Source organism: Cervus canadensis, chromosome 1, assembly GCF_019320065.1.
Source record: "Cervus canadensis isolate Bull #8, Minnesota chromosome 1, ASM1932006v1, whole genome shotgun sequence".
NCBI lineage: Eukaryota > Metazoa > Chordata > Mammalia > Artiodactyla > Cervidae > Cervus > Cervus canadensis.
The window spans coordinates 45,572,312-45,593,264 of NC_057386.1; the positions used below are offsets into that span (position 1 = coordinate 45,572,312).

At 42.0% G+C, this 20,953-nt stretch overlaps 1 protein-coding gene across 4 annotated transcripts in view; it reads left to right on the forward strand.

The window, feature by feature from the left end:
* The window catches only part of AP2B1 (adaptor related protein complex 2 subunit beta 1), a 109,358-nt gene that overhangs the window by 85,413 nt on the left and 2,992 nt on the right, over positions 1-20,953 (forward strand). For all 4 annotated transcript variants that reach the window (XM_043481061.1, XM_043481084.1, XM_043481070.1 and 1 more), the window contains 3 exons: positions 9,392-9,476; positions 10,395-10,481; positions 18,442-18,596. In XM_043481061.1, coding sequence (XP_043336996.1) covers positions 9,392-9,476; positions 10,395-10,481; positions 18,442-18,596 — 327 coding nt within the window. The remainder of the gene's footprint in view (positions 1-9,391; positions 9,477-10,394; positions 10,482-18,441; positions 18,597-20,953) is intronic.

Genomic DNA, 20,953 nt, shown 5'->3' on the forward strand with positions numbered 1-20,953 from the left:
CCTCCCCCCCCCTTCACTGACTTATCCCCCAGTGCCTGGAACAATGCCTGGCACACAATGAGTATTTAATAAATATTTGTTGTTGAATGAATCTTTTTGCTTTCATTTAAGAAAGTGTTTACAAGTATCTGGTGCCTCCAGTTCTTGAACCAGACTTAGCAAAGCCATCTCCTCATCATAGCAAAAGGTATCCCTAGACACACTCTGCCTCTTGTTTCTCAGTGGCCTTGCAGTCTGCCCACTGCCCCTTTAATACCCTTTCATTTGGATGGGTCAGGTCCTGGCTTAATCTGAGGGCTACAACCGCAAATTCATTTTTCTCTCAAGTGGGCAGAGAAACATTAGAAGCTATTGCTTTCTTTACTCTGTTCATTGATATTTCTAAAGGCAAGATCACAGCACATTAATGGACCTTATTTCCAAGACTGGTGATAATCAGGATAATATAACATGTGACTGTTGTAACGTTTAGGGAACTTTTTCTGTTACTAACCTATGTTTTTGTGCCACTTCAAAATAAAAACAAACTGTCACCACACAACTATTAAACCATTGTCCTAATACCATCAAATTATTTGTGTAATATTCTCAGAATAACTTTGGAAACTCAAGGATGCTCTGTAAGTGTCTCAGAGCCCCAGGGAAAAGCAGAATCGTTCAGATATCTGACAGGAAATGGAGCTGAGCAAACCTTTTTTTCTGGGAGACCAGAAAGAAGCCTATCTGTTTCCTAATTTGGATGGAAGTAAAGTGATAAGGAGGCACTCTTTGAAAGGAAGGGCAAAGAGGGATATCTTTGGCCCGTGGATGAATCTCATCACTCATTCTTTGCTTTCAGAAAATAGTTCTTTTCAAATAATATTCAAAACAGTCTAACTTTTGCCTTTAAAAGGGAAAAAAATTTAAAAGGTAATGGTCTAGCACTTCCCAATTCCAGATTTTTCTGCATGTGCTATCAGAAGAATTTGCTTTTTTGGGAATGGGTGTGGTTGTTTTCCAGTCCAGAGGTAAGCAGTATAAAGATTGGAAATCTAAACTGAAATTCACTTTGGGATGGATAAGGTGTCACATGCTGGCACTGGAGGTTGTCCTGAGAGTTGAAGGGTTTGAGTTCAACCTGACTCTGGTTCAGCTGGCTTTAGTGGTGGCTTTGGGTGGACTTCGAAAAGAAGCTTCTTGAAAGAGTCCCTCCACATTCCGAAGCTTCGTGAAAGAGTCCCTCCACAGAGGCAGTCTTTGATGAAAATTGTGACCTTTCTACTTTTTTCCAAATGGCTTTGAAGGAGACAGGAATGCTTTTTTTTTTTTTTTAAGCAGTACTTGAGAGTCTAACTTAAGTTGCAGAGAATTGCAAGATTTGATTCCAGTAGTTCTAACCCTACTGTGCTTTGGGGTTCTTCTAGTGTATACAGCTTTTGGAGACCATCATTCTGGTTTATTCCTGTCTAAATCAGAGGCTTTTAACAGCTTTTTGTTTGCTTTTTAAAATATATATTATTTATTTATTTATTTTCGGCTGTACTGGGTCTTCATTGCTTTGCACAGGCTTGTGGCAAGCAGGGGCTACTCTTTGTTGCGGTGCATGGGCTCCTCATTGTGGTGTCTTGTGGAGCGCAGTGTCTTGTGGAGCGCGGACTCCAGGGCACACCGGCTTCAGTAGCTGCAGCATGTAGGCTCAGCCGTTGCAGTTCCCAGGCTCTAGAGCTTGGACTCAATAGATGTGGTTTAGTTGCTCCATAGCATGTGGGATCTTTCTGAACCAGGGGAACCCATGTCTCCTGCATTGGCAGGTGGATTCTTTACCATTGAACCACAAGGGAAGCCCAATTTTTAACAGTTTAATCCGAGAGTCTTCTAAACTCATGTCTATCTATATCTCTTTACATCTTCATCTTCTCTTTGGTGTTCTGGTGATTTAATCTGCCTACATCCCAGTTCATGGTGTAAACTATGTGGGAGGTTTCTGAGACTGAGATTAAGCAGATCGCATGACAGAATGGGGACTCCAGGAGGAGTCAGAGCTACATCAGCTTTAGTAGATTTTGGTTTCTCCTCCCTTTCAAAAGGAGAAGGAAATGGCAACGCACTCCAGTATTCTTGCCTGGAGAGTCCCGTGGACAGAGGAGCCTGGTGGGCTGCTCTCCATGGGGTCCCACAGAGTCGGGCATTACTGAAGCGACTTAGCATGCATGCATTGGAGAAGGAAATGGCAATCCACCCCAGTATTCTTGCCTGGAGAATCCCAGGACGGAGGAGCCTGGTGGGCTGCCGTCTATGGGGTCACACAGAGTCAGACACGACTGAAGTGACTTAGCAGCAGCAGCTGCAGCACCTTTCAAAAACAAGACTCATTAAGAGAGCTTGTTTCTTAGGTTCTCATTGCCATTCTAAAACCCAATACTTATGAGTACCACTAGAAAATTTATAGTTTAAGAGATCATCTGGGGGTCTCTTCAGAGCTTTCCTTTCTATTCTGAAAAGGCTCTATTCTGTAAAGAAGTACAGATAGACATTAATTAGCCTTGGAAATATCAAATGCTGAAGTGCAAGTTGCTGCCCAAGAAATTAGAGATTTGAAGCTACTGCTTTTATTGGGACGAGTGGAACCTGTCAAATTTTCCCTGTTAAGGACTTTACTGGCCACATACTCTTAACAGTGAAAGTAAACAAGTATGGCTTTTATCTATCATAAATAGCAGACAGGGACTCTTTGAGGGCTGTTCAACTGCCATACAATCCCTCTGGTCTATTGGGTGCACTAGGAAAAAAAATAGAGGGTTTTTGATTGAATCTTAGCCTTGGAAGTAAACCAAAGATGCTTCTTCAAGTTAAAATGTAATTAGCATTGGAAGAAAGTAAATTGATATTTTCTATGGTGGATGGTGGCACTAGTGGTAAAGAATCCACCTGCAGGGCAGGGGACATACGAGATGGCGGGTTCAGTCCCTGGGTTGGGAAGATCCCCTGGAGAAGGGTATGGCAACCCACCCCAGTATTCTTGCCTGGAGAATCCCCTTGGGCAGAGGAGCCAGGAGGGCCACAGTCCATAAGGTCACAAAGAGTTGATCACAAGTGAAGTGACTTAGCACACATGCATGGTGAGTTGCATGCCTATTCCTGCTATATTTTTAACTCTATTCAGACACTGTCAAATATTATAGATAGACCTGTTTTGTCAGGATGTCTCTGAGAGGTCTCAGGTAGTTTATTGGTCAATAGGGTTTGAAGTGGAAAACCATATTTAAACTAAAAATGGTAGATATTTTTTCACATTGACTGGGAATGCAGCACTGCAGGTGGATTTAACTCCAGCAGCTAGCAGAGAGCCTCTTCTGCTTGAGTCTCAGATGACATATCACACAGTTGGAGGCAGTATCATTAAAAACCTGTCACTCAGAGCCATTCCTCTAGGTTCTGTTGACTATATAGTGTGGTGCTTAAAACACATCTGAATCATCATTCCTCAGACAACTGGTGATGGTTGGCGTCACTGCCTGGTCCTCGGTTGGACCAGCCTGCAAATAATCTTTCCCAAAGCTAAATAGAGAGGAGGAAAACAGGGGGTAGAAATTGCTCAGAGACTGGGAAAGGTCACAAGTGACGTCACGGAAGAGTAGACGGTAATGCTCTCAAAGGTGAGCTGTGTACCGCTTGCCTTGAATTTTCTTGTGGCAGTGCCTCCCGTGGTGATCTGTGGGGAGAGGTGTAGAGAGAGACCACATTTGCCAGAGTTCAGACCGAGTTCATCTTGTACCTTTTTATAGTACTTTAGAGCTCACTGGAACAAGGTTGGGATATTAATTCAGCCTGCTCGTCTCCAGCTGTGCTGCCAGAAAGGGGCTGCAGCCCCTGCAGCAGGCTTTCTGTACTATGGAGAGAAACTAATTGCTGGTTACAGGCTGAAGCTGACAAGCTGCTCTTTCCCCAGCAGCCACTGAAAGTAACTTGTAAAACTCATTATTATTATTAAGCATTTCTAGCCCGCTTTTGTGTTTTCCAAGTGCCTCATAATCATTTCTTTTTGCTCTCCCTATTGATGTCCCTGAGAAGCAAGTTAATATTACTGTGTCCCCATGTTGCTCGTGGCAGACCGGAGGAACACAGGATTAGGTAATTTGGTTGTTGGTACCATCTGGGATCTGCTTTAGGCTTCCTCAGAGCAGAAACTGAGCTGCACACCCTGTTCTTAAGCTCACTGAGCCCAGTTCCTCACTACTTGGTTTATAATTTGGTGAGTGAGTATTTAGGGCTTTTATAGTTTTTGGCTGTAGCTTACATAAGGAGGTATATTTTGCATAGTATATTCACACATACAGTACATAAAACTGAAACAGTTTCAGGAACCATTACTTATTCTTAGTGAGATACACTATGACATTTTCTATTCTATTACTTATTTGGCCACACTGTGTGGAATTTCCTTGACCAGGAATCGAACTCATGTCCTCTGAAGTGGAAGCATTAGTCTTAACCACTGGACCTCTAGGGAAGTCCCTTCTACTATATTATTTTATGCCAGTTACGTCCCATTAAACAAATTTTAAGAACCTCCAATTGGCCGTGACCCACAGTATTTAAAACCACCTTGTAAAAATAAAATAAAACCACCTTGTTAGGAAGTACTTGAGGCTAAAGAATACACATGGTATATTCTCCTGGAGCATCAGTTTTGTTTAAAGGTAAATGAAAAAACACACTTCATATTAAAACACTTGGGTTCATTATGGAATAGCACAGAAGTTCAAAGAAATTTTGTTCTTATGGGCTACTTCATACTGTGCGCCTAATCCTGATCCTTACCCCTACCTCCACCCCAGTATATATGTCCATTCTTTCTTCCTCTGTTAAAGGAAGTACACTGGGAAAACCTTGAGAAGTACTGTCCTTTTGGAAACTTAGTCCAAGTTCATGTCTTATCTAAGCCCAGTGGCTGTCAGGAACTTAGAGCCATGTATTTTACAGTCATTATTCTTACTGAGCCTTTACTCTGTGCCAGTCACTGTTTCAGAAACTGAGGATCGAGTAGTAAACAAGAGACAAAAATCCCCGACTGTGTGGAGCTTGCATTTTCCTGGAGGTGCATTATGTGGCACAGGTTCAGGCAGTGCACCAACCAATCAGTAAAAATGTGTGTCAGATAAGAGCAATGGGAGAAAAAGCAGAGCCTGAGCTAGGGCGTCCTGGAGGTCGAGATTGGGCGGTATGATTTCATAAATACGTTGGTCGTGGAAGACCTACATGAGGAGATAATGCTTGATTAAAGAAAAGACCTAAAGGAGGCCAGAATAAACCTTGCAGATTTCTGGTGGAAGAGAATTTCAGACAGAGGAAACAGCGAAAGTTTATGAGATAGGGGCATGCATGGTGTGTGCAGGCACAGCAGCTGGCTCCAGCATGTGACAGCAGAGAGCTAACAGGCATCTGACCGGAGTCAGTTATAACTTTGGGAAATCACTGGAGTCTCAAACAGAGATATCTATGAACTGTTACATTTTAAGATCACTCTGATGCTATGTTGACAGGAGGCTGGAAAGTTAGGTGTTGAAGGTGGAAAAGACGAGTGCAGAAGCAGAGACACCGTAGAGAGCTTTGCAGTATTTCGTTTACTGGGTTTGGAAAGTCAGCAGGAGGTTCCATTTAGGGATGGGGAGAGGAGATCAAGAATTTGGTTTTGGACATGTTCATTTTGAGGTATCCATTTGTTATTTCAGGTGAAGATACTAAGTAGGCAGTTGGATATGTATGTGATAATTGATTTGCCATAGGCAGGCTGAACATCACTGTGAAAGCTCTTAGAAGGTACTTCTCCAGCTTGTATGGATTATGTCTTTCTGCTCTGTACCTGGTAGGATAGTGAATTTCAAAATAAGAAAACAAAGAACTCCCCTTTCTCCCTCTGAAGCAATCAATATCATACTATAAGGTTTACTCAGTTCTATTTCAGAGTAGCCGCCTGGCTAAAATTGAACTGGCTTCATACTGTGTTTTCCTTGATTCTTTTTTTGGCCTGGACTCCCAAAGAGTTATTGGCATATTCTTAGAGATTCTCGTATTCTTTGGGTTGTGATCTACCATCTATGTTATTCTTCCTCCACATCTAGTTCAGTGATTTGAAACCAGGTGAACCCACATGTCATCCTATTGCCCCATCCTTGCCCTGTCATGTATCCATATGCCTAATGAGCCATGTTAGTGGTGAAATTATGTTTTGCCTATGAGTGATAGGGAGGTTTAGGGAGAAAAAAAAAGATTGAGAAACCAGTGTTTCATTCCATTTGCTCAGCTTCTTCCCTTTAATGAAAGGGGACAAATATTTATTGAGTCACTGGGATGTGAGTGAAGATGAGAGCCCCTGCATGGGCGAGAAACTGTTGTGTTGTGGGGGAGGCAGAGATAAATGCCTGTTTATGCTATGGTGGAAGTGCATGGTGTGGGTGCAATGGAGAGGAGTTAGAACCTTCCTGAGAAATCCTTGTCAAGTTTGAACTAAATCTTCAGATTACATAGATATTTTCCAGACAGATGAAGCTTTAGGAAAAGAACATACTAAGCAGAAAGAACAACATTAATGTTTGGAGAGCAGGAATCTACTTTGATAGGCTTGATGTTAAGGAAATGGACTAGAGAGATAGACAGGGGCCACGTCCAAGGGAACCATATACATTTGAAATAAATGCAGTTCTAGCCTGCATTTTACAGGCTACGTTTTACTCTACAAAAGAGTAAAAGTTTGAGAGCAGCAAAATGCAGATTTTGAAGAGCTAATGTAATAGAGGTGAACCACTTCTTCCAAGGAGTGCTGTGTGCAGTTGATCCTATAAGGAGATGACGTTTGACCAGGAGCACAGTCGCAAGAGGAATCATTAAACTAAGTTTCCCAGTAAGCCTTTCTTAAAAAATCTCTCCTGATATCTCTCATTAGCATAGCTGTAATACTACATTTGAGCATGTGTAAGATTTCAGATACGTCTAATGTGGTTATCCTTAATTATGAAAAATTCTTGAAAAAGTGTACAGCAGAAAATGGTGAAAGAAGAGGGAACTTTTCTTTAGGAAACATTTGTTAACAGTACTTAACTGAAGTCAGTCACCGTTCTAAGTGCTGTGCAAATATTAACTTGCCTCATAACAACCCCATGCGTTTAGTGTTGTGGTTATCTCCATTCTTTAGGCAAGAGACTGAGCTGAGTACTCCTGCCTCAGGTCACACAGCTAGTAAGGAACAGAGTCCACGTTTGACTCTGTTGGTCAGGTGGTCTGGTCTGGTCCCTGAGTCCATGTTCAGAACCACTGTGTCTGCTGCTGCCAATTTGGGTGTGCCAGCTTCTCAGAGAACTTATCTAGAGCAGAAACCCAGGGATAGGTTTTAGGGTCTCCTGAAACCCCTGAAGTTTTGGTGGGAACATTGCATGTACAGTTTGCAAAAAGAAGGTCCCTGACTTTCATGTGTTTGTCAAAAGGGTCCTCAGGGCAGAATGGTTTAGCACTGCTGACCTAGAAGAGCTTTTCACATCTTTTCCATGGTTAAAGGGCTCCAGTTGGTTTAAGAATTCCCTGAGAAGTACAGGCTATTTATAAGCCCAAGCGTACTTCCTAGGTAACATTGTTCTAAATTAATTACATGTCTAGTTGATCTTCTTAGAAACTTTTTCAAAAAATAGGTGTGCCAGGTCCCAGATTTAGGAGTTGGTTTATTTGTTTGTTTTTTAAATACAGGATGGAGTCAAAGATTCTGTTTTGAAAAATCTCTCCAGATGATTCTAATATAAGTCTTTGGTTAAGAACCATTACTATTATCTCCTGGAGGACATATAACCCACATGAGCCCACTTGCACCTCCTCCAGTTTGTACTTCTGAATGCCCTTTTCAGAGCCAGGCACTCCCTCAAGGTCTTCTTGGTGCCCTTATTTGAAATAAAGAGTTCCCCTTCTCTTAACTGCTGAGTACCAGATGAATTAGAAAATACCTCCTTCCTGGAGACCTGCAGCTGGTATGATCTTTTGAAGTGATGCTCTAGTACATCTTAAAGAATGTCTAAGGTCCCTCTTTCCTGAGGTTAGTTACTCTGCTTGCATTCACTGGACTCAAGCTTTTGGGGACTCCTGCTGTCTCAGCATTTTGGGCATCAGATTATGTGAGAGAGATTAGAAATTCCTGGGGGTTGGTAACTGAAAGCTTCAATGCCCAAGTTTCAAGGAAAGTAACTTGATAAATTCTTCTGGGAAGGAGTAGAAAGATATCAAGTAGATACACCCAAACCAAATTATGGAGGATGAAATAAAGTTACTGTTTAAGGTGGGGAAAATGAGTTGATAAGTGTAGACATTTGCCCCCAAGAAGGTGGGAGGAGAATGGTGGGGCTAGATAAGCACTTTTTACCTTTATTTTTTTAAAGAGAAATAGTCATGGTTACTGATTGTAAAACTCACCCAGAGAAATATTTTTCTGTGGCACCAAGAGCATAGATAGGAAAGTCACCAGTGACAGAAACCAGTGGGTAGCGTGGTTTCAAGCAGTTTTTCTCCTATGTCTCCCCTCATACATATTTGCTTCTTATAATCTGCCTCAGCATAGTCTGTTTCTGAATGGAGACACCACCAATAATTGCCCCTAAACACAAGTATTATACCTATTGTAGCTTTTTAAAAAATACATAAACAGCTTCCTCTGGATTGAGCAGGCCACGGTAGAATCACAGCCTGTGCACATCCAGAAGTTTGTGTTGTGAGAATGAAACTCATTTCTTCATTCACTCAAAGGCTTTTCCTTCTTACAGTCATCAGATTTACAAGTGTTTGACACAAACTTTTCTAGCCATATGACTTAGGAAGTAGGTGTATAAAAGAAAACACTTTAAAACTCACGTCAGAAAAAAGGTAAGGGCGTTATGACACCAGTTATTGTGGAGAGAGAAAGATCAAAGTGTAGAGTCAAATTTGCATTTGAATCCTGTTTTTCTGTGCGCTTACAATGTGGCCCTGAATGTTACTTAATCTTTCAGTTCTTCATCAGGAAAATGAGAGGGGAGTACCAGTTACTACTTTGTTTGGGATAGTTATAATGAGGATATAATGAGTTATAATGAAGATTAGAAATACCTGTTAGTACAGGTACTTAGTAAGTGATAGCAGCAGCTACTACTAAAATAACCGAGTAGATTATTACAGGCATAGAATTTATGCCTTGAATTCATCCCTCCTGGAGTGAGGCAGAGTTGCAGGTTGTTGATGGTGCTCTGACAGTGGAATAAGTAGGGACATGCTTTGTAGTATATGGGCTGGTGTGTCTTGATAAGGAAATCGGATGGTATATTTCTAGACAGTAACTGTTCTTTCCCTCCTACCTATCTTCTTATGATGTCCTAATTTTCCCTTCCTACTTTCCTGGCAGGTGGCTGTGAAAAACAATATTGATGTCTTCTACTTCAGCTGCCTCATCCCACTCAACGTGCTTTTTGTAGAAGATGGCAAAATGGGTAAGTATGCCCTCCTGTCCTACCAAATATACCTTTGCCCTTCCTCTGAACATCAGGTAGAGCATATCCCCAGAAGTTCAATTTATTTTGAGGTTTAAAAAAATGGGGGATGGCTATTCTAAAGCTCTGATAACTGCTAATTATGTATTCGCCTGAGTCACAGTTGATCTTGCTGTGCTGTTGGTCTTTAAATCACAATGCCCACTGTCTGAATAAGCCAGTCACCACAGCAGAGAGTAAGTGGCTTGGTGACAAGTAGATATGGATTGGAATCTCAGCTTGGCTGTTTGTTAGCTTTGTGACTATAGCGAGATGCTTAATTTTTTTGAGTTTCAGTTTCCATGTTTACAAAGCAGAAATAGTTTTTTTGTAATGACTTGAGATAATACATGCAGGTTTTAGCACTTAGCCCTGTCCTGAGTTCTTGCTGTCTCAAGATACGAATTCAGTAATTTATAATAAATTGTTAGTACTCCCCATGTGGTGGTTGATATTTCTCTTTTCCATTATTTAGGAAACCACCAGCTAATAAAACTAGCTTATATTGATACATATTAAGTTGTGTTGGTGTTTTATTGGTTTGATTCTTACAATAAGTCTTTGGGTAGTGTGGCAGGTATAATATATGATGAAATTAAGGATCAGGAAGTTCACAAGACTTACCAAAGTCACCTAAATAGGAAAACTATGGAGCTAAAACAACCCTAAAGTCTTTCCCAGTGTATCTTAGTACTCAGGAGGGATTAACTGACCTGGAAGGTGGCACTTGTGCAGAGCTGAGCATTGGCTCCAGTCGCAGGCTGCTGCTGGATGTCCTGCTGGGGCCAGCAGTCCACAGGAGAAACGGTTCAGGGGCTTAAATGTCAGACTGTTGACAGACTGTGCACATCCAGCCTTATCTCTGCTTCCCCCGAACAGAGCGCCAGGTCTTCCTTGCAACATGGAAGGATATTCCCAATGAAAATGAACTTCAGTTTCAGATTAAGGAATGTCATTTAAATGCTGGTGAGTGATAACTCTAAATTTCATTTTCATCTTAGTATATTCAGTTAGATGGTTGAAAAGTCTGTCTTCTCTTTACCTATCTCTTTTTTTCACAGCTGCCTGTTTCTAGTGAGTAAAGGGTATATTACTTTGCAGACTTCTCATTAAAAACTTGGGATGACTTGATGTAGGCACTAGATTAGCTACAAGCTGAGATTTAAGAACTAGAATGGATCCACATGCCTGATTGTCTAGTAGTTGAACATGGATCAGTCATGTTACTTGGACATTCTAAGCATCAGGTAACTGAGTGGCACTTGAAGATACGTGCTGTCCCAAGAATTAAAAGGACTGTTTGTCCTCTTACATCAGCCTTCAGTAGTGACTCTGTCTGAGATCCTTGTTTGGAATCCTCTGTTTATTATTAAATAAGACTACATCATAGTTGATTAAAGCCTAATTGGTGGCCTTTTTCTTTCTTTCCTTGTGTCAACTGTCATATGAAGATACGACCTCCTTAATCACCATTAAAAAGTTACAGCCCCCTTAGTAGTTGTATTATTACACTAGAACTTCAGACTGGGAACTGGGGAGGAAGAACAATATGCGCTGGCAGTGCCTGGGCCTTGTTTCGCTGAGGCGTCCTCAGGCCTGGAGGGAGCCCTAAGCGGTTCAGGGTCTTGCCTTTGTCCCGGTCTCTCCTTGCGGTTAGTATGAGACTTGATGAGTTTGAGTGAGGGTGGCCCCTGATGCCGGTCAGTGCCGCCTCTCTTCATTCCCCGTCACTTCCTCCTTCCGACGTGCTGCCCTCCCACTGTGGCTAGAGTGTTGCCCTGGGAGAACGAGGCAGACAGACAGAAAAACAACTCACTGGCTAAACATTTCAACTTGTTCTTTAAAATTTGTTTGCAGGGAGTGGGTGTGCTCTGTGACATGTCCATCCTCTGTGTTCCATACAGATTTTTTTCTTATAGGGCTTCTCCTTAGCCCTTGGAGAGGTGTTTGAGGAAGACAGTCTTCTGTAATGTCCACTGTCATGACAGTTTGTTGATTCTCTTCACAAATACCACATGCCCTCTAGGTTTCTCAGCCTGACTGGTTATGTAGCTATTAAACAAAACCAGATTTTTGCTGAGTTGTGTTTTTTTTTTATTATTATTCATATTTAAATTGAGCTGCTTTTTATGCCATGTTCTAGGTAGGGGACGGTGTTTGCTGTCTCTCCCAGGCTCACTGGTTAGTTACTGCAAGCCTCATTTGATGAGTTGGGAGGTTGGACAGTTTTCCGTTTTGTAAACCTCTTTTTCAGGAAACTTCAGCTGCAGAACCCACAGTGGCTAATGGCTAGGATTATAGTCACCCTTGTGTGGTCAGTCCCAGGACACTTCATATATTATACTCCTGAGAACACTTGTCCCTCAGAAAAGCGTTCTGTGGTCATAAGATTGGGAAGTACAGTGTATGATGTGCCCGTCTTAGAAGTTGCCATTGCACGTGAGCACACTAGAAGCTGAGGCCTCCTGCATTGAGGAAACCACTAACTCAGTATCAACTGAATGTTTTCCCTATGGGATTTGAAATCACAAAATGCTTATTACTAACGTCTTACGGAGAACCAGTGTTCCTTCAACATATATGATCAGGAAAACTCTGGCCTACAGAGAGCAAAGAAAGGCCAGAGTCCTGGGAAAGCAGATTTAGTCTCAGAGGTCTGATGTAAAGGGGACATGATTTTTCAAAAAAGAAAATGGAAGTTTGGATGATTGAGGGTTTTAGTCTGGCCTGTCAGATTAATAAAATCCCCCTGCTTCCAGATGGGGGCTCCGAACCTTGGTGTACATTTGTGATCTTGCCAAAGAAAAGGTGTCTGGCCTTTCTCCCAGTGGAGCTATGTCTTCTGATGTAAACAGAAACAGTTTCCCAGAACAAATTCAGTTTTTTTGAACAGTTCGGCCGTGGCCCCGTGCCGGTTCCTGCCTGCCTTGGGTGCTCCAGATACCTGCGAATCAGTTCTCCAGTGACACCCCGCTCTGCGGTGGTGCAGCAATGGAGCCCAGGGAACGTGCCCAGCCGCTTCCTCTCCTCTGGGAGCCCGAGGCCGTCCAGCATTTCCCACGCTGAATCCCTGCGCGTGTCTTGCAAGACCACTTCTGCAGCTAATCCTTTCTAGCTTTTCCTCTCCCTCCACCCAGAGGTCTGGAGTACCTACCCCAGCCTTTACTTTTCCTTTCAGTCTGAGGGCTCAATTAACGTGAATGTTTTCAGGTTTAGTGCCTTCTGATTCAACACCCTGGGTTGAGAGCTAAAAATACCTTCTTTCCAGCTGATCTGTCCTAATCACAATAGCACCAACCCTTTAAATAGCTTTTCTGTGCCAGAGTAGACATTTGACAGATGGAGCTAACACTCTGAGGGCTACAGGAAGTCTCAGGCTTAAAGTACTGACCAGCCTAGCATTGAGCTTTTACTTCTGCTCTTCCATTTCTTCTAGAGAAGAAAGAAGAAAAGAAACCCTCTTACTAAGCCTTAATAATTTATCAGTTCTTAATAGAAAAGTGTATATGATAGTGTGCTTATGATGTGTCACTAGTGGTGTAAATACTGGAAAATACTGGTTCAGAAAAGGCACCCAGTTGTATGGGTCTCCTTGCTTCCTAGCACTGGTCATATCTGGGACCCCACTATCTTACGTAAGAAATAGCTGCATCTCCAGCCATATCCAGAAAAGAATCTTTCGGGCAAGTGGTCTACAAATCTGTTTTTTAAATTAAGTGCTTCTTTTGCTCAGAGACATGTTGCATCTGTATTTTCTAGTTAGGCTCTCTAATAAGGGACAGATATTTCTTCAGGCACAGGGACTAGGTGAGGGTGAGTTCCGTTTCTTTGTTTGGTCACGGTTCTCCCCATTTCATAAATATAGGTGCATATTGCCAGTCAGCACTTAAATACAATTTGGTTGTTCAAACGATTGAAAAAAGAAAGGTGTTCTTTTCAGCAGGCACAGTGGTTTGCAGCTTGCTGATGATGGTGTCCCACAGCTGGGTCCCATGTGCAGGTCCCTCTTCCCGCTCTCCGAGTACCTTCTTCACTCTTACGGCTGCTGGAAGAGGTGCGACCTTAGCTAAGGTAGGAAGATGAAGGAGGGAAGACCACATTCCCATCTTCTAAGATTTTAGGCCTTAGACCCAAAGTCAGATACGAGGTAGGAGACAAATGAACCCAAAGAAATTACATCTTAATGCGTGTGTAACCGTATTTGACTGTCTTTTAATAAAAGCTCTTGTCCTGTAGGGCAGATCTCAGTGTCTTTACATTACATTCTCATTCTCCAAGTCACAGCTATTAGATTCCGTCGTATTTCCCCAGGAGTTTGGATATGTTTAAGAAACAAACACAAAGAACTGTGACATTTTGTCAAGAAGTGTATCCCAGTCTGGCTGGGAAGCTTCTTTACATTGGCTCCCATTGCCATTCTTTTTGTTCTGTTTTTTTCTAAGTTGGCTGCGCGGCGTCTTCATTGCTTTGTTTAGGGTTTCTCTGATTATGGCAAGCAGGAAATACTCTTCATTGCATCGCATGGGCTGCTGCTTGCGGTGGCTTCTCTTGTGGAGCACAGACTCTAGGGCGTGCATGGGCTTCAGTAGTTGTTGCTCCTGGGCTCCGTAGTTGTGGCTCACAGGTTCTAGAGCGTGGTCTTGGTAGAATCCTTCCAGACCAGAGATCGAACCCATGTTCCCTCCACTGGCAAGCAGATTCTTATCCACTCTGCCACCAGGGAAGTCCCATTGCCGTTCTTAATAAGTTCACTTAGCAGAGTCTGGTTATCCTACCACCTTCAAGCCCTCTAGCTCAAACCTACAGTCTAAGGTTTATAAAAATTGACTCACAGAGACTTCCCTGGCCATCCAGTGGTTAAGACTCCACACTTCCAGTGCAGGGGTATGGGTTCAATCCCTGGTCAGGGAACTAAGATCTCACAGGCTCTGTGGTGCAGCCAGAAAAATTGACTCACACATACTTATGTTATAGACCCCTCTTCCCTCCATGCAGTATTCTGATAGAAATCACAATAACAGCCATTCAGTAGGAGCAGAGCCAGGTTCCTAACCAGAATGCTTCCAAACACATTAAAGTTACATCCATTCAACTGGCTTATTCCGTCTGGCTTTTGGCCATGTTTTTTAATTCTGGAGTGGGTGAGTGTGTATGTGTGTTTGGGTGCTTCCATTTCTTAGCCTATCATCTCTTTTTTAGCCTATCACCACTTACTTAGCCTGTCACCTGTTACTTAAACGCATGACATATCTGTAGGCATCTGGGCCTTGCTCTGTATGTTGTCTAGAACATGTGCCTGTGCAACATGGTAGAACTTCAACAGAAGATCCTGTCGTGTGTATTTTCTGTTTCCTTGGAAATGGGCAAGAGCCTTGAAACTTGGGAATGGCTTTTACAACTTAAAGCAATCCTCCTCGTGTTAAAGACAGTCCTGTCAAAAGATGTAAGCCAAACTCCAGCTGGTGATGTTGCCTAGCAACTCAGTCTGAGCTGCAAGAGCCCTTCATAGTGGGAACCAAGGTGACAACCAGAACTGCCTGACCCCCCAGAAGGTGATGAAAAAGTATATTGAGGCTCCCTCCTCCCTCAGTCTTGTGCATAACGACCTTGAGATAAACATTGTGGCTTCTCAAAGAGAACCCATTCTTGAGTTACAACTACTCTGCTTGGTGTTAGTGGAAACTGGAAATAAAAGGAGGGAAATTAAGCCATAACTAAGTGTGATGCAGTTGTTTAATGAATGGGCTTCAATACCTCCTGCCCTGAGCGTTCGCTGGGTTGAATGTGGAAGAAAGACATCAGGGCAAGAACTACCTGCAAAATTAGACCACATCTAAATAGATGGTTTTTACATTCGTAAACATAGAAAGCAAAATTATGGTTACCAAACGGTAAAAGGGAAGGAGGAGAGATAAATTAGGAATATGGGATTAACAGATACATCAGTTCAATTCAGTTCAGTCATTCAGTCGTGTCCGACTCTTTGTGACCCCATGGACTGTAGCACGCCAGGCTTCCTGTCCATCACCAACTCCCGGAGCTTGCTCAAACTCATGTCCATCGAGTCAGTGATGCCATCCAACCGTCTCATCCTCTGTCGTCGTCTTTTTCCTCCTGCCTTCAGTCTTTGCCAGCATCAGGGTGTTTTCAAATGAGTCAACTCTTTGAATTAGGTGGCCACAGTATTGGAGTTTCAGCTTCAGCTTCAGCTCTTCCAGTGAATATTCAGGACTGATTTCCTTTAGGATGGACTGGTTGGATCTCCTTGCAGTCCAAGGGACTCTCAAGAGTCTTCTCCAGCACCACAGTTCAAAAGCATCAATACTTTGGTGCTCAGCTTTCTTTATAGTCCAACTCTCACATCCATACATGTGATACGTACTACTATATAGAAAACAGATAAAAAGGATTTAATGTATAGCACAGGGAACTATAGTCAATATCTTATAATAACCTATCATGGAAAAGAATATTAGAAAAAGTATATATATATATGTATATATATATATATACACACACACACATATATATATATATTTGTATGTGTCTGAATCATTTTGCTGAACACCTGAAACACAGTTTTGTAAATCAGCTGTACTTCAAATAACTAAACAAAAGATGTTTTTCTGGCAGATTTTTTTTTTTTTTGGCAGCCTGACAGCTTATGGGATTTCAGTTTCCTGACCAGGGATTGAACCTGGGCCACAGCAGTGAAATCTCCAAATCCTAACCACTAGACCACCAAAGAACTCCCCAGAGAAAGTTGGCTTTGTTTGTTTGTTTGTTTGTTTTAATTGAAGTGTAGTTGATATAAATATTGTGTTAGTTTCTGCTACATAGCAAAGTGATTCAGTTACACACACACACACACATATGTTTTTGCCTTTTTTTCCACCATGATTTATCGCAGGATATTGAATATAGCTCCCTGTACTATACAGTAGGCCCTTGTTGTTCACCCATTCTGTATTCAGTAGTTTGCATCTGCTAACCCAAACCTCCCATTCCATTCCTCCCCCTACCTACCTCGCCCATGGCAACCACAGGTCTTTTCTTTATGTCTGTGAATCTGTTTCTGTTTCATAGATAAGTCCATTTGTGTCATATTTTAGATTCTACAGATATGTCACGTATGATATAATATGGTATTTATCTTTTTGACTCACTTCACATAGTATAATGATCTCTAGCTCCATCTGTGTTGTGGCAGATAGCATTGTTTTGCTCTTTTTCCTGGCTGAGCAGATTCCCTTGTAGATGTGTACCACATCTGCTTCGTCCGTTCATCTGCAGATGGACATTTAGGTTGTTGGCCGGTCTCGGCGATTGTGGATGGTGCTGCTGTGGGCATAGGAACGCATGTGTCTTCTTTAATTATAATTTCGTCTGGATATTTGTCCAAAAGTGGGATTGCTGGATCATATGGTAATTCTGTTTTGTTTTTTGAGGAACTTCCATGTTGTTTTCCATAGTGGCTACACCAATTTACATTCCCACCAACAGCATAGGAGAGTTTTCTTTTCTCCACATCCTCTCCAGCATTTGTTATTTGTAGAGTTTTAAATAATGGCCATTCTGGCTAGTGTGAGGTGGTGCCTCATTCTAGTTTTGGTTTGCATTTATCTATTATCACTATCTGTTAGGGATGTTGAGCATCTTTTCATGTGTCTGTCGGCCATTTGGATTTCTTTGGGGAAATGTCTTAAATAATGTTTTTTAATGCCTATGGCATTATGCACATGTCGGCATCTCCAACACCTGAGTCAGAGGCTTATTCACAGGTATTGATGGTAGGTACTCATTGTGTCCCAGATACTGTGAGAAGCACAGTGATGAAAAACCCTAGGATCCCTGTGCTCAGAGGGTTTACCGTCTAGGAGAATAGAAAGACCATCCATCACAGCAGCCTTCTCCCATAGAGTATGACTGGTTTTTATGTGGGGAGAATTTAGTTCCTGAGTAATTCTTATTAGAAGCAAATGTAATAAACTATCAACAAAGAAATGGTGTTTATCATCTCTGTTCTTAAAGTTTCTCTGGTGCTGCAGCATCTCATGTTAGCAGTCAGAGAACAAGGAGAGAGAAATGACCTTTAATTCTAGAATGTCATGTCTTTGGTGCGATATGTAGTCACAAGGAAGACCCCAAACACCAACTTGTTCTTATCCTGCATTGATGACTACAAAGGCCCCCCGTTCTAACCAGAAATGGCAGTTGAGCTTACAGGCCTTGGAATAATCATCTTTGTACAACTTCAGTCTTTCCAAAGAACTTTTGTTGAGGCAGTTTGTTTCATTATTAATTTGGGGTATGATATTCCCCAGAGGTTTAAGAAATCATTCGCCTGCTTTAAAAAAAAAAAAACAAAACAGAAAACAAACACCTTAACATCAAGGCTAACAAATTTGATTTGCAGGATTTCTGCAACTGGGTGCTTTTCTGATCCTGGCACGTAAGGCCAGAATGACTCATGGTGGAGTAGTAGTGGCTTGGGAAGTATTGTTGGAGATTCAGTTGTCAATCTTTGGATCCCTATGGATCTGGGACCAATGTTCCAGAAGTGAATCCCAACATGGCAGTCACCCATTCACCCATTTCTGTCTCTGTCCACTTCAGTGCATTTTTACCGGTCTAGCTCCTAGTAGTAGTTTGAGGATACCAATGGCTTAGACCCACCATAATCTCCACAGGTAGTTCTTAAACACTGATGTTTAGTCACACCTTATTCCATTTTCTGGCCTGGAATGTGGTGCATAGGCACTTGAAGAGCTTCCTCACACTTTGCTCTTGTGGGAGAAGGGCTTTCTGAAACGTGCACATGTGCATGTGACGGTGCTTATCAGGGGCTAATTGAGCACACATGGCTCACAGCATCCTTGTTGGATATTTTAGCTGAAGGTGTTGCATTTTGAATCTGTGTTTCTAGACACTGTTTCCAGCAAGTTGCAAAACAACAATGTTTATACTATTGCCAAGAGGAATGTGGAAGGGCAGGACATGCTGTACCAATCCCTGAAGCTCACTAACGGCATTTGGATTTTGGCCGAGCTACGTATCCAACCAGGAAACCCCAATTACACGGTAAGGCCTTTTTCAGAATGGGTGAGATGGGTTCACGGAGGGAGGTAAGAGCCCTTCATTTTTTTCTTAGCATTTTTTAATTTGCCAGGAAAGACCTGGTGGAGTTCCTTCACTCCCCAGATATCCAAAACAAGCAGTCAAAAAAGTCCCCAGTTGCATTCTTAGAAGACCTTGTTCTGCCCCCATTCACCAGGAAGGGACCTCTGGCAGCCGGAGTACCTCAGACTCCTCCAGGTATATACAGAGCTGCTCACAGAACCTGCAACTTCATCAGTATTGGTTAATGCTCATTTAGCGTATCCGTGCATGTGGTACTGTAACAGGCTGCTAAGAGGATTGTTTTCGTAGCTCATTTCAAGCCCATTCCTGCTTTTGGACGTAAGGATGTCAAAATCCCTGAACATATGAGCCTCTTTAGTGATATTGTATGTCCTAAATGCTTGTTGAAAAATTACGGCAAAATGGGACACACTTTTTATAGCCTGAAAGGGGACTTTAGGAAACTTCCTCAGTGCCATGCTGGGCTAAAATTGAAATCCTGGCCTTATTTTTAGGGGAGGAGCTGGTTGCTTTGTTAATCAGCACAGCCGTAATGCCCTAGGCACTGGCCATTTATTTACTGTTGTAAAATATTGTCTCCCAGTAGGATGCTGCTTGTCATCTGCATTTTGTAAAGTATATTATGAAAACCCTTGGGATAGGGGAAATACCATATTCTTCTGGCTTCATGTTCAAGGCTTTTGTACACTGTTTTGAATGAGGGGAAAGGAAAGTGATGAGAAAAGTAAGGTTCAAAAATTGAATAACTGATAAAGCTTTATATTCAGTAGATTAAGTGAGCTTTTTAGCCATTTAGCCGAGAAAAGTCTGACTCCATTCCTTAATTTTAAGGCAAGCGTGTGTTCATTAGCATATAGGAAGTAGTACCACCCTGAAATGAAAATTCTAGGTTTCCGTTGAAGTAAGCTGGACAAGTGTGTGTGTATGAGTGATACTACGTCCCATCTAACTAGATTTTTTTGCCCAAGCGTTTGTGAGCTGAGAAACTTGAGGCTTCTCCCATAAACTGTACACTCCTCCCACCCACCTCCTCCGCTGCCAGTCTTTTGTCTTTTTTTGTAAAAAACTATCCTGTCATTTTCCTTGAGTTCCCCAAGAAAGGGAAAGCCCTATCTGCTCTTCTGGAGGGACAGGTTTTTACTGTAAAATCAGGTCTTGTAAAATAGCTCCATTTACTTCCCTAGAAATTTTCTCAAAGTATGTGTATTTGTGTGTGTGTTTTGTTTTTTTATCATTCATTATTTTTATTGTCTGCAGTATTTCATCTCAGCTAGATTAGAGTAGCATGAATTGTAAAGTAGGTAGCCTCCAACTAATAAAAATAAATGGAAAAAAAAAAAGAGTAGCATGATTACCCCCAGATTCCAGATAAGGAAACCACGGTTCAGAATGATTAATAACTTGTTCAAGATTACAGAAGTTGTTGGTAAGTTGTGCTAAGAATTCATATATCTAAACACTTCCTAACTGTATTCTTTGTATTCATTAAGGATTGTGAGAATTTTGAGAAAGACCTCTTAGTAGCTGCATAGTTGATTTAAAATGTTTAAAAGCTTCTTATTTGGAACTAGTTTAAGACTCACATAAAGTTTTAAAAATGGTACATAGAGTTCCCATATATCTTCCACTGAGTGTTCCTCATTGAGAACATCTTACACCCAAATTCACCAGTTTTTACATCATTATTTTTATTTTATTTTATTTGGTTAAGGAGTGTACAGTACTATGAAATCTTATCACATTTGTGATAATCACCACCACGATCAGGAACAGAACTGTTCTGTCACCACGAAAAAACTCCTTCTTGCTATCTCTTTATAGTTACAGACTCACCCCACGCCTAACCCATGGGAATCACTGATATGTTTGTTTCCCATTACTATAATTTTGTCATTTTGAGAGGGTTCTATAAATTCAGTTCCTATCCTTTTCAGACTTTTTTCCCACTTAGCATAATATCCTTGACATCTGTCTTAAGTCATTGCATGTGTTAATAGTTTGGTGTGTGTTTGTTTTTGATGACTGAGTAGTGCTGCTGCTGCTGCTAAGTCGCTTCAGTCGTGTCCGACTCTGTGCGACCCCACAGACGGCAGCCCTCCAGGCTCCCCCGTCCCTGGTATTCTCCAGGCGAGAACGCTGGAGTGGGTTGCCATTTCCTTCTCCAATGCATGAAAGTGAAAAGGGAAAGCGAAGTCACTCAGTCGTGTCTGACTCTTAGCGACCCCATGGACTGAAGCCTGCCAGGCTCCTCCGTCCATGGGATTTTCCAGGCAAGAGTACTGGAGTGGGGTGCCATT